The sequence below is a fragment of the Anomaloglossus baeobatrachus genome, chromosome 4 (assembly GCF_048569485.1).
Source record: "Anomaloglossus baeobatrachus isolate aAnoBae1 chromosome 4, aAnoBae1.hap1, whole genome shotgun sequence".
Classification (NCBI taxonomy): domain Eukaryota; kingdom Metazoa; phylum Chordata; class Amphibia; order Anura; family Aromobatidae; genus Anomaloglossus; species Anomaloglossus baeobatrachus.
In genome coordinates, this window is record NC_134356.1 from 49,008,683 (window position 1) to 49,023,527 (window position 14,845).

At 52.5% G+C, this 14,845-nt stretch overlaps 1 protein-coding gene across 1 annotated transcript; it reads right to left on the bottom strand.

Moving 5' to 3' along the window:
* Window positions 1–502: 502 nt before the first annotated feature.
* SAP30L (SAP30 like) lies at window positions 503–12,170 on the bottom strand. Its single transcript, XM_075342220.1, has 4 exons — window positions 11,873–12,170; window positions 6,590–6,712; window positions 4,330–4,428; window positions 503–1,935 (listed from the first exon to the last, which is right to left on the bottom strand). The coding sequence occupies exons 1-4, from the start codon at window positions 12,062–12,064 to the stop codon at window positions 1,804–1,806; spliced, it is 546 nt and encodes a 181-aa protein (XP_075198335.1). The 5' UTR covers window positions 12,065–12,170; the 3' UTR covers window positions 503–1,803.
* Between the last annotated feature and the right edge of the window lie 2,675 nt (window positions 12,171–14,845).

The following is a 14,845-nucleotide window of genomic DNA, read 5'->3' on the forward strand; positions in this document are numbered from 1 at the left end:
AGGAGGGGTGCGTCTTATAATCCGAATGTAGCTTACCAGGAAGTGGAGAATGGGCGCTGTACTGGCTGTGGGTGCCATGGCGGGTGTCGCTTCAAATAACGGCGCCGGATTTGGCGCGCATGCAGATTGAGCTCTCGGCTGAAGATCTCATCTGCGCAGGCGCAGTCTCCGGCCCACTGGTTTTCCAGCAGTGGACTAAAGGAAAATGGTACCAGTAGGTGGCACGTACGCAGATGAGATCTCTGCTTGTCATTGAGCCGAGAGCTCAATCTGTGCATGCGCTGACTCAGAGCGCCATTTCTTTGAAGCCCGCACTGTATCTGGGACATTCGCCGCACCGCCTTGCTCCAAACATCCAGCAGGGAGCCTGCCGCCAGCACAGCCTCCACCGCCGCCGCCAGCACAGCCTCCACCCCCAGCCAGCACAGCCTCCACCCCCAGCCAGCACAGCCTCCACCCCCAGCCAGCACAGCCTCCACCCCCAGCCAGCACAGCCTCCACCCCCAGCCAGCACAGCCACCACTGCAGCAGTAACTGCAGCATCGCCCTACTCCACCATCGTCCCTGCCTCCTGTGACCCCTCCCCTCCAGCGCTGCTGCCCCACCTCCGGTAAGACACCACTGGAGTATAAGACAACCCCATTTTTATTTTACCTCTCAATTTGGGGTACGTCTTATAAAACAAAAAAAATACAGTACTCTACTAGTCTCATACATGGACTCCATAAAGAGGCTACTGGAGGAACACATGCCAAACCACGCACCTTCTCCCTCAGGCCAACGTCAATCTCCTCCAAGAAGAAAAAACTTCCATCTCGGAAACATTATAAAATCTTACATATGTACAGAAGAAATAAGAAATGATGGTGGCCAGAGAGTAAACCAAGCGCATGTATTGTGTGCGGATACATACATCCAAGTACATGGGGAAGTGCTCAACATTAAAACGTAAAAAGTCCCTAAAATACAAATGTGACCATATAACAATTACAGTGGGGGTCGGGGGGGGATCTAATTACAGGAAATATGTGGGAAGGGGGTGAGCTATTAAAACATGGCGTAAAAATATAAAAATATCATGTCCGGTCCCAGTAGTGCCAGCTGCCAATGTGAGCGCCATTTATTGCTGAGAATCTAGTGCGGTATTTGGGGTTGGTGTCCTGACCCCAAAGGCCGATTGGTATTTGACAAGGTGCCCGAGCACTTCATGGATGGATCAGCAGCTCTGAAGACCTAATCCACTTCCGGCAGGAGTTGCAAGCACTCTGCTTGCAGTCAATTAGTAGGAACCTTCATGGTTTCCTTCTTGTGATGGCCGCACGGGTGGACAGTTCGTTACGAGACACCATCCTCTTAAATGTAAGGAGCCAGGCCCCTCTGTGATGGTGGGACGGCAAAGGAGGATGGGACTGGCACAATTGACCCTTAGTAGAAGCCAAAGACAATATCTCCTCTTCTCCGGTCATTCTTTAACCAGCTCCGAAATACTAAAAACCTTCTAAAAACAAAAAAATATGGGTAAAATCAGGGACATCTTGCATTTACAGACATGACCTAAGTCTATGGGCCTAAGCCTACTCCAATCCGGCTGCAGCTTATTTACATCCTCCCGGCACAGGTAAGACAAGGGCAGGCTTCTGATCAAACCACTTCTGGCGTCATGCAATCCACAGCGCCCCTGCCCACGGTATACGCTATCCATTGGCACGAAGCTCCGATATGGCACGAGGGTCACTATTCCTATGTACAAATTCAACAGTCTATTTCCGCTCTCGCCTTGTCCGGGTGCCATAGTCTCTGCGGCTACGCCTCCAGCTGTTTGTTGCTTTCGGATTTCTGGTCCAAGCGGCTGCGGTTACTCTTCACCATGTAGATAAAATAGGCCAGGGTTTCCTTCTCATTTACAGGAATGTTCCGGAAATGTCGGCTCACGGTCTGGAGGAAACAGGGGAAATATATTGTAAATGCAAAGCCAATTTAAAATATCGGAAAGGTCTAAAAAATTTTTTTTCATTTTATAAGACGCACTGGATTATAAGACTCACCCCAAATTTAGAAAAGAAAAAAAAAAAAAAATATGGGGTCCATCTTATAATCCAGTGGTGTCTTACCGAAAGGAGGGCAGCAGGGTCACAGCAGGCAGAGACGGTGCTGGAGTAGGTGCAGGCGGTGCGGCGGGCGTCCCAGATGCTCGCTTCGGGCACTGTGAGGCAGGAACATCCAGAAACTGTCAGCGGTGCGGGCTTTAAAGAAATGGCGCCCCGAGTCAGCACATGTGCAGATTGAGCTATTGGTTCAATGACAAGCCGAGATCTCATCTGCGCAGGCGCCACCTCCAGCTGCCATTTTCCTTAAGTCTGTTGCAGGGAGATCAATAGGCCAGAGGCGGCGTGTGTGCAGATGATATCTTGAGCTAAGAGCTGGATCAACGCATGCACCGACTCTGGGCGCTATTATCTGAAGCCACACCGCCAACATTTCTGGATGGCGGCCCCTGCCTCACAGCCCGCAGTACACCACCCCTACTGCCTGTGACTTTTCCAGCACCCCCCGGGTAAACTACATTCAGCTTATAAGATGCACCCCTCATTTCCTTCCCAAATTTTGGGGAGGAAAAGTGTGTCTTAGAATCCGAAAAATATGGTATATTGCGTTTTTTTCTATTTAATTAATTTACTTTTCCTTTTAAAGGACTAGCGGTGATGGGCCATGAATATCAGATGGCTGAGCATAGCGCCCCATATTACAACAGAGCAGCTCAGCGCTACTAAAATGAATGGGACTGAGGTTTTTTTTTTTATTTACTTCTAATGGGTGGGGGAAGGGGTGATTAGAACTTTTAATGTTTCTTTTCACTGTATTTAATAGTTCCCTTTGGAGACTTGAACCCATGATCATCTAGGCTGCTTGTGCTAATACTGCCGTGCCACAGTATTGCTGTATACAGTGTCCACCCATATCCTGTCCACCGCCATTAACTTGAGAACGGCGGCAGCTATAGGCATAGAAGTGGTGTCTAGGTATAGTAAAGTAGCCATGCGCTTCGCAATGAAACCATCTATAGCGCTACCTGGTGGAAAACAACGGAGTTAGCATTTTTATCTTGAAAACGGAACGAGATAGAGAAAAAAAGTGAATTACAAAGTTGTAGGGCATCATCAATTCAATACGAATCGACACCTTGCATACAGAAATGCTATGATAAGAACGTGTAAAACTCACAAGGCTGCGGACGTGAAGCGATACCTCGTTGAGACCTTCCTACAAGTCATTGGGTATGGTGGCTGTGTGGAGTGGCCTCCACCCTCACCTGACCCCATTGGACTTCTTTCTGTGAGGTCACATCAAACAGCAGGTGTATGCGACCCCTCCACCAACATTGCAGGACCTACGACGACGTATCACAGATGCTTGTGCAAACGCGTCACCTACCATATTGCACAACGTGCAGCAAGATACAGTATGCTGTGCAGAGCCCAGATGTGCAATGCAGCTGACGGGGGACACTTTGACATCAAAGTTAAATGAGCGCCATATGAGTGACCAGCATTCAGTGTTTTTTTTTTGGGGGGGAGGGGTCATGGGTTTCATATAGCATTTCTGTATGCAAGGTGACGATTTGTATTGAATTGATGATGCCCTACAACTTTGTAATTCACTTTTTTTTCTCTCTCTCGTTCCGTTTGAGATAAAAATGCTAACTCCGTTGTTTTCCACCAGGTGGCGCTATAGGTGGTTTCATTGTGTAGCGCATGGCTACTTTACTATACCTAGACACCACTTCTATGCCTATAGCTGCCGCCGTTCTCAAGTTAACGGCGGTGGACAGGATATAGGTGGACACACTGTATAGCAAAAATCATGGTCCCCTATGACTACTGCCATAAGTGACTTTCACAGGGGTACTGTGATGACACAGGGGTCTTTAGCAGATCAGAGTTTCACAGCAGCCCATTGGCATCCAGTGTTCATGTCATGATGGGTGCTTGGAATGATGTGTCCCCCTGGTGGCGTGCTGTAAATACAATCAGAGATTGACAGCGGCATTGAACAGGTTAATAGGCAAGGCAGATAATGGCTAAATAACACAGCCATCATCTGCTTCCAAAGACTTACAAGCCCGCATCAAAGTCAGGAAGCCAGCATACGATGTAGCAGTACATCATATGTTGGGAAGAGGTTAAAGCGCGCTGTGGCTAAAAGAATCTCCGGGATGTGACCCCTGATGGAGCTGGCCTGACCACACGATTTTACATTTCTTCTGTAGGGGTCGCTCCAGCACCAATTTTACTAATTACACAGTAGGGACGGTCAGCGTTAGGACTGTACCTCGGCCAGCTGTGCCTTGTTCAGGCCAGGACGGGTCTGCAGCTTGTAATGCCTCTTGTACCTGCGGAGAGTGTTCACCTGAAGCTGGAAGAGGTCCACCTGCAAAAATGGAGAGAAGCGGCGTTACTACACAACACTACACAATTTTTGGGAAAGAGTAGTCATCGGGTGAGAACGCCTCTCCACTGGGCGAGATTACTTTGAAGCTAGCTTGCAAATCACCTCTCGACAGCACATTGTCCTATGTACAACAAGAATAGCATCCACCTACGGGCACAGAACGATTCTGTGCAGATTGTTCTGTGCTCATTAAACCGCGGTTGGTCTGGTTAACCCAGCTATGAAATGACTACTAAGCAACAAACATGTGGCCGTAAACTCTGCTTTAGGCCCCCTTCACACATCAATGTCTCCGTGTGAGGACCGTTTTCACACGTTTCGGAGACACGGGCACACTTAGACCCATTAAAATCAAAGGGTCTGCGCACACACGCGTGTTTTCACATGGAACGTGTGGAGCGTACATGTGCTACGCACATTAACAAGTCCGTTTTTCTCCGGTAGCACGGGTGTCCCACGGCCCACACGCTGATGTGATCCATGAGACATCAGTGTGACGTGTACCAGAGAAAACCACGTTTCTGTGAAATAAAATGAATTTCTACACTCACCTTCTCCAGCCCTGCTGTCTCTGCTGCTGCCACTTGCCTCCGACGCCCGCTCATTTAGCTCATTGCATATTCACTGCACCGAGGACCGGAAGCAGCAGCGCAGGAGACATCAGCACCACAGACAGCAACGCCAGGGATAGGGGAGCATAAAATTCCTCTACTCCGTGTATTATCATAGATAGCACACGGAGAACATTCTTGTGCCAAAATCACTGCCGACGGAGGGCCATACGCACCTTTCACACATACTTGCAAAACGTACGTGGTTTTCACGGACCTGTTAAAGAGGCCTTAAGAGTAGGGAAGGGGAGAAATTTGTACTGTACTTCATGGAGGGAATGGTGTGGAGGAGAGAGTAAGCGGACAAAGCACAGACAACCGCACAAACCCGATGCATCTCAGTGTGTACGTAATATGTTCCCCAAGGGCCGCACTTATTAGCGCGCTGTCCGCCAGTTAAGTGCCGCTGCGCAATTGAGGCTCTGCTCGCCACCATCCTCATCAATGCTCTTTTCGCTAAGGTTTGAGTGGCTCTGGTCACCGCCGTCCTCATGAATGCTCTTCTCGCTAAGGTTGGAGCGGCTCTGGTCACCGCCGTCCTCATGAATGCTCTTTTTGCTAAGGTTCGAGTGGCTCTGGTCACCGCCGTCCTCATGAATGCTCTTCTTGCTAAGGTTCGAGTGGCTCTGGTCACCGCCGTCCTCATGAATGCTCTTCTTGCTAAGGTTCGAGTGGCTCTGGTCACCGCCGTCCTCATGAATGCTCTTCTTGCTAAGGTTCGAGTGGCTCTGGTCACCGACGTCCTCATGAATGCTCTTCTCGCTAAAGTTCGAGTGGCTCTGGTCATCGCTATCTTCATGAATGCTCTTCTCGCTAAGGTTGGAGCGGATCTGCTCGCCACCATCCTCATGAATGCTCTTCTCGCTAAGGTTCAAGTGGCTCTGGTCACCGCCGTCCTCATGAATGCTCTTCTCGCTAAGGTTGGAGCGGATCTGCTCGCCACCATCCTCATGAATGCTCTTCTCGCTAAGGTTGGAGCGGCTCTGGTCACCGCCGTCCTCATGAATGCTCTTCTCGCTAAGGTTGGAGCGGCTCTGGTCACCGCCGTCCTCATGAATGCTCTTCTCGCTAAGGTTGGAGCGGCTCTGGTCACCGCCGTCCTCATCAATGCTCTTCTCGCTAAGGTTGGAGCGGCTCTGGTCACCGCCGTCCTCATGAATGCTCTTCTCGCTAAGGTTGGAGCGGCTCTGGTCACCGCCGTCCTCATGAATGCTCTTCTTGCTAAGGTTGGAGCGGCTCTGCTCACTGCTGTCCTCATGAACGCTCTTCTGGCTGCTAACAAGAACCTACACTGTCACAATGGCTACTTCTGATACCTATTCTGTTAATAGAGGGTGGGTGTCTGCCATTCAGTCCCCTCATCTTTTAACCAGAGCTACATAAAACGCCCCTCACTCATCACATCAGAGACCTCCACTAGAAAAGTGTAATGCTTTATTTCAACTGTGGTGGCGCTGTGGGAAAAAATGGTACAATTTCTGTTTAGAGAAATACGATGGCCTCGGTATCGAAGTGCGGATCCCTCTCACCTCTGGCACATCTGTGTCGTGATCTGGAGAGTCACCGCCATCGTCGCTGGTTTTCCTCTTTCTCTTGTTCCGGACGCTTTGAATAAAATTCTTGTGGAAGTCGCAAATGTAAAGATGTCGGACCTGAGAAAGGAAAGAAACAACAGGAACACTGTAAAATATTACTATAGTGTGCAGGAGTATAGTATATAGTGATGTGATGAGGCGTACAGTATAGTATAGCGGTACAGTATTACGGCACATTACGATACTATACAACACCACAGTATATACTGCGGCATAAATACCACCTTTTATAAGACTAATAGTACTAAAATATAGATTATATATATATATATACACACACACACACACAGTATATTAATTATGAAAAGCAGAAGTTCTGGCAGTTGGCTGGTCTGGGGCATTCTTTCCATCAGTGATGATCTTAGAGAAGCATCTTTGTGGGAAGGGTTAGTGCCACATACAATTTAGACAATAATAATAATAAAAAATTCTATGGTGTGAGAAATTATTCACAAATGGAAAGCATTCAAGACAGATGACAATCTTCCCAAGAGTCACAGTCCTAGCAAATTCACCTCAAGGTCAGATTGTGCAATACAGAAACAAATTCCCCCAAAAAAAATAAAAAAAATAAAAAAATCACAAAGCACCTCAAAACAAACAAAAAAGAACCAAGAGCTACAGCTCAGAGTCTAAAGGCCTCAGCATGTTTAATTTCATGACCGTACACAAGTATGACTTGTCTGAAAAAGGTGCAAGAAACAAAAGAAAAACAAAAAAAAATACACACAACTCTTTAAAAAAAAACATGACAGCACGACTAAAGTTTGCACAGTTGCATGTGACCAAACTACAAGCCGTCTATTCTGGAGCAATGTCCTTAGGGCAGACAAGACCAAAGTGGAGGTGTTTGGAGAAATCTAAACAGAGCAAATCAGCCCAAGGTCGGGTCAGGCCCGATGCCGCAGGGGGAGGAGGTGGCGCAGGGGGAGGAGGTGGCGCAGGGGGAGGAGGTGGCGCAGGGGGAGGGTTTGGCCTTGTTTTGCCGCCATCTTTTAGTTGACCATGAACTCCAATGTACACCAAAGTAGTCCAGCACAAAAGTGTGAGGTCACGTAACTAAAAGCTACAGCTCGGCCAAAACAGCGGAGCAAATACAACAGACCCAAATACAACAGATAAAAAATACATCAAAAGGCTAAGGGGGAAAAATAAGAATCGTGGTGCTGCACAGACCTGCTGTGACGAGACATCAGAGCAGTGCAGAATCTCCGGCCCAAAAACCCTCCGAACGCACCACAGAAGAGGCCGAGACTCCTCCAGCACCAAGAGAGACAAAGCCACAATATAAACCAGCACTACAGGATTCTGCCAGAGACTGACAGCTGGGGTGTACTCAGTTCTCACACAGAGGCTGCATATTGGCTTATATCACTACAGTATGTGACCTGTATACAGCAGTACAGTATATATAGCACATCAGTGTGTATATATTTCCAGTATATGAGCTCTTCCATTCTAGCTGATGTCCAGTTCACTCCCAACATACATCAGTACCGTGTGTGTGCGCGTGTATATATCAATATATGACCAGTAAACACTAATATATACCAGTATACACACTAACATGAAACAGGCACTCACGCACTTGTCAATGTCCAGCACAGCGCACGCAGTCCCATTACAGTAAACACACTACCAGCACGTCCCAGCGCGCGCGCAGCCCACAGCGCACCCCAGTCCAGCGCGCGCGCAGCCCCCAGCGCACCCCAGTCCAGCGCGCGCGCAGCCCCCAGCGCGCACCCCAGTCCCAGCGCGCGCAGCCCCCAGCGCACCCCAGTCCAGCGCGCGCGCAGCCCCCAGCGCGCACCCCAGTCCCAGCGCGCGCGCAGCCCCCAGCGCGCACCCCAGTCCAGCGCGCGCGCAGCCCCCAGCGCGCACCCCAGTCCAGCGCGCGCGCAGCCCCCAGCGCGCACCCCAGTCCAGCGCGCGCGCAGCCCCCAGCGCGCACCCCAGTCCCAGCGCACCCCAGTCCCAGCGCACCCCAGCACAGCGCACCCCAGCCCCAGCGCACCCCAGCCCCAGCGCACCCCAGTCCCAGCGCACCCCAGTCCCAGCGCACCCCAGTCCCAGCGCACCCCAGTCCCAGCGCACCCCAGTCCCAGCGCACACAGTCCCAGCGCACCCCAGCCCAGCGCACCCCAGCCCAGCGCACCCCAGCCCAGCGCACCCCAGCCCAGCGCACCCCAGCCCAGCGCACACAGTCCCAGCGCACCCCAGCCCAGCGCACACAGTCCCAGCGCACCCCAGCCCAGCGCACACAGTCCCAGCGCACCCCGTCCCAGCGCACACAGTCCCAGCGCACCCCAGCCCAGCGCACACAGTCCCAGCGCACCCCAGCCCAGCGCACACAGTCCCAGCGCACCCCAGCCCAGCGCACACAGTCCCAGCGCACCCCAGCCCAGCGCACACAGTCCCAGCGCACCCCAGCCCAGCGCACACAGTCCCAGCGCACCCCAGCCCAGCGCACACAGTCCCAGCGCACACAGTCCCAGCGCACCCCAGCCCAGCGCACACAGTCCCAGCGCACCCCAGCCCAGCGCACACAGTCCCAGCGCACCCCAGCCCAGCGCACACAGTCCCAGCGCACCCCAGCCCAGCGCACACAGTCCCAGCGCACCCCAGCCCAGCGCACACAGTCCCAGCGCACCCCAGCCCAGCGCACACAGTCCCAGCGCACCCCAGCCCAGCGCACACAGTCCCAGCGCACCCCAGCCCAGCGCACACAGTCCCAGCGCACCCCAGCCCAGCGCACACAGTCCCAGCGCACCCCAGCCCAGCGCACACAGTCCCAGCGCACCCCAGCCCAGCGCACACAGTCCCAGCGCACCCCAGCCCAGCGCACACAGTCCCAGCGCACCCCAGCCCAGCGCACACAGTCCCAGCGCACCCCAGCCCAGCGCACCCCAGCCCAGCGCACCCCAGCCCAGCGCACCCCAGCCCAGCGCACACCGTCCCAGCGCACCCCAGCCCAGCGCACACCGTCCCAGCGCACCCCAGCCCAGCGCACACAGTCCCAGCGCACCCCAGCCCAGCGCACACAGTCCCAGCGCACCCCAGCCCAGCGCACACAGTCCCAGCGCACCCCAGCCCAGCGCACACAGTCCCAGCGCACCCCAGCCCAGCGCACACAGTCCCAGCGCACCCCAGTCCAGCGCACACAGTCCCAGCGCACCCCAGTCCAGCGCACACAGTCCCAGCGCACCCCAGTCCAGCGCACACAGTCCCAGCGCACCCCAGTCCAGCGCACACAGTCCCAGCGCACCCCAGTCCAGCGCACACAGTCCAGCGCACCCCAGTCCAGCGCACACAGTCCCAGTGCACCCCAGTCCAGCGCACACAGTCCCAGTGCACCCCAGTCCAGCGCACACAGTCCCAGTGCACCCCAGTCCAGCGCACACAGTCCCAGTGCACCCCAGTCCAGCGCACACAGTCCCAGTGCACCCCAGTCCAGCGCGCACAGTCCCAGTGCACCCCAGTCCAGCGCGCACAGTCCCAGTGCACCCCAGTCCAGCGCGCACAGTCCCAGTGCACCCCAGTCCAGCGCGCACAGTCCCAGTGCACCCCAGTCCAGCGCGCACAGTCCCAGTGCACCCCAGTCCAGCGCGCACAGTCCCAGTGCACCCCAGTCCAGCGCGCACAGTCCCAGTGCACCCCAGTCCAGCGCGCACAGTCCCAGTGCACCCCAGTCCAGCGCGCACAGTCCCAGTGCACCCCAGTCCAGCGCGCACAGTCCCAGTGCACCCCAGTCCAGCGCGCACAGTCCCAGTGCACCCCAGTCCAGCGCGCACAGTCCCAGTGCACCCCAGTCCAGCGCGCACAGTCCCAGTGCACCCCAGTCCAGCGCGCACAGTCCCAGTGCACCCCAGTCCAGCGCGCACAGTCCCAGTGCACCCCAGTCCAGCGCGCACAGTCCCAGTGCACCCCAGTCCAGCGCGCACAGTCCCAGTGCACCCCAGTCCAGCGCGCACAGTCCCAGTGCACCCCAGTCCAGCGCGCACAGTCCCAGTGCACCCCAGTCCAGCGCGCACAGTCCCAGTGCACCCCAGTCCAGCGCGCACAGTCCCAGTGCACCCCAGTCCAGCGCGCACAGTCCCAGTGCACCCCAGTCCAGCGCGCACAGTCCCAGTGCACCCCAGTCCAGCGCGCACAGTCCCAGTGCACCCCAGTCCAGCGCGCACAGTCCCAGTGCACCCCAGTCCAGCGCACACAGTCCCAGTGCACCCCAGTCCAGCGCACACAGTCCCAGTGCACCCCAGTCCAGCGCACACAGTCCCAGTGCACCCCAGTCCAGCGCACACAGTCCCAGTGCACCCCAGTCCAGCGCACACAGTCCCAGTGCACCCCAGCACAGCGCACACAGTCCCAGTGCACCCCAGTATAGTGCACACAGTCCCAGTCCAGCGCAGGCAGTCCCAGTGCACCCCAGTCCAGCGCACACAGTCCCAGTGCACCCCAGTCCAGCGCACAGTCCCAGTGCACCCCAGTCCAGCGCACACAGTCCCAGTGCACCCCAGTCCAGCGCACACAGTCCCAGTGCACCCCAGTATAGTGCACACAGTCCCAGTGCACCCCAGTCCAGCGCACACAGTCCCAGTGCACCCCAGCACAGCGCACACAGTCCCAGTGCACCCCAGTATAGTGCACACAGTCCCAGTGCACCCCAGTCCAGCGCACACAGTCCCAGTGCACCCCAGCACAGCGCACACAGTCCCAGTGCACCCCAGCACAGCGCACACAGTCCCAGTGCACCCCAGCACAGCGCACACAGTCCCAGTGCACCCCAGCACAGCGCACACAGTCCCAGTGCACCCCAGCACAGCGCACACAGTCCCAGTGCACCCCAGTATAGTGCACACAGTCCCAGCGCACCCCAGTCCAGCGCACACAGTCCCAGCGCACCCCAGTCCAGCGCACACAGTCCCAGCGCACCCCAGTCCAGCGCACACAGTCCCAGTGCACCCCAGTCCAGCGCACAGTCCCAGTGCACCCCAGTCCAGCGCACACAGTCCCAGTGCACCCCAGTCCAGCGCACACAGTCCCAGTGCACCCCAGTCCAGCGCACACAGTCCCAGTGCACCCCAGTATAGTGCACAGAGTCCCAGTGCACCCCAGCACAGCGCACACAGTCCCAGTGCACCCCAGTATAGTGCACACAGTCCCAGTCCAGCGCAGGCAGTCCCAGTACACCCCAGTACACGGCCGGGCCGGACTCACGCTCTTGTCGATGTCCAGCTTCAGCTTCTTCTGGGAGATGCTCTTCTGGACCCTCTTGCTGAATGACGCGTTCCCCGCCGGCCGTGCGCAGCGCTCCCCTCCGTCTATCAGACAGCACGTCTGACCGAAGAATGGCGCTGCTGGCGCGGGCGGGCCGTCCCTGCTGTCCTCCTCGGTGCTAAAGCCGTTCATCCTGGCGCACTAGGAGCGCGGCGCGGACATGCCGGGCCTTCCCCGCACACTGCAGCAGCCGGCCGCCTGCACCTGACAACGGAAGTCCCGCCCTCCTGCCTACTCCAGCTGCAGAAAAGGATGGGCGGGGCCCGCTACTGACCGAAACATTAATGATTGGTCAAAATGGTTGTCAGTTAGAAAAGGCTGGATCCGCCGTTTCCTGCTAAAAGTTTGGCTGACCAATGAGAGGAGGGGCGCATGAAGTATGGCTCCTCCCCCTGACGTGCTTCGGCTCATGCACAGTGCTGCTGGGGCGGCCTGTGGCGGGGGAATCTCGTATGAGGAGCTGTCAGGTGTCAGGTGTCAGAGGCATTGTGGGACTTGTAGTCCTCCACTAACTTCAGGAACTTGTGTCATGTGACAACTCCAGCCACAAGAGCAGCGCAGCCAATGGAATGTGCCTGTGGAAGAATGAGGCTGTCAGGAGGGAGGAGCCCGGCAGCCAGGAATATAGCACTACAGTATATGTATATGGCAGCACATTATATCACATGTATAGCACTACAGTATAGGGCAGCACATTATATCACATGTATAGCACTACAGTATATGGCAGCACATTATATTACATCTATAGCACAGCACTATAGTATATGGCGGTACATTATATTATATCTACAGCACTATAGTATATGGCAGCACATTATATCACATGTATAGCACTACAGTATAGGGCAGCACATTATATCACATGTATAGCACTACAGTATATGGCAGCACATTATATCACATGTATAGCACTACAGTATATGGCAGCACATTATATCACATGTATAGCACTACAGTATATGGCAGCACATTATATCACATGTATAGCACTACAGTATAGGGCAGCACATTATATCACATGTATAGCACTACAGTATAGGGCAGCACATTATATCACATGTATAGCACTACAGTATAGGGCAGCACATTATATCACATGTATAGCACTACAGTATATGGCAGCACATTATATCACATGTATAGCACTACAGTATATGGCAGCACATTATATCACATGTATAGCACTACAGTATAGGGCAGCACATTATATCACATGTATAGCACTACAGTATATGGCAGCACATTATATCACATGTATAGCACTACAGTATATGGCAGCACATTATATCACATGTATAGCACTACAGTATATGGCAGCACATTATATCACATGTATAGCACTACAGTATATGGCAGCACATTATATCACATGTATAGCACTACAGTATAGGGCAGCACATTATATCACATGTATAGCACTACAGTATAGGGCAGCACATTATATCACATGTATAGCACTACAGTATAGGGCAGCACATTATATCACATGTATAGCACTACAGTATAGGGCAGCACATTATATCACATGTATAGCACTACAGTATATGGCAGCACATTATATCACATGTATAGCACTACAGTATATGGCAGCACATTATATCACATGTATAGCACTACAGTATATGGCAGCACATTATATCACATGTATAGCACTACAGTATATGGCAGCACATTATATCACATGTATAGCACTACAGTATAGGGCAGCACATTATATCACATGTATAGCACTACAGTATATGGCAGCACATTATATCACATGTATAGCACTACAGTATAGGGCAGCACATTATATCACATGTATAGCACTACAGTATATGGCAGCACATTATATTACATCTATAGCACAGCACTATAGTATATGGCGGTACATTATATTATATCTACAGCACTATAGTATATGGCAGCACATTATATCACATGTATAGCACTACAGTATAGGGCAGCACATTATATCACATGTATAGCACTACAGTATATGGCAGCACATTATATCACATGTATAGCACTACAGTATATGGCAGCACATTATATCACATGTATAGCACTACAGTATAGGGCAGCACATTATATCACATGTATAGCACTACAGTATATGGCAGCACATTATATCACATGTATAGCACTACAGTATATGGCAGCACATTATATCACATGTATAGCACTACAGTATAGGGCAGCACATTATATCACATGTATAGCACTACAGTATATGGCAGCACATTATATCACATGTATAGCACTACAGTATATGGCAGCACATTATATCACATGTATAGCACTACAGTATAGGGCAGCACATTATATCACATGTATAGCACTACAGTATAGGGCAGCACATTATATCACATGTATAGCACTACAGTATAGGGCAGCACATTATATCACATGTATAGCACTACAGTATAGGGCAGCACATTATATCACATGTATAGCACTACAGTATATGGCAGCACATTATATCACATGTATAGCACTACAGTATAGGGCAGCACATTATATCACATGTATAGCACTACAGTATAGGGCAGCACATTATATCACATGTATAGCACTACAGTATAGGGCAGCACATTATATCACATGTATAGCACTACAGTATATGGCAGCACATTATATCACATGTATAGCACTACAGTATATGGCAGCACATTATATCACATGTATAGCACTACAGTATAGGGCAGCACATTATATCACATGTATAGCACTACAGTATAGGGCAGCACATTATATCACATGTATAGCACTACAGTATAGGGCAGCACATTATATCACATGTATAGCACTACAGTATATGGCAGCACATTATATCACATGTATAGCACTACAGTATAGGGCAGCACATTATATCACATGTATAGCACTACAGTATAGGGCAGCACATTATATCACATGTATAGCACTACA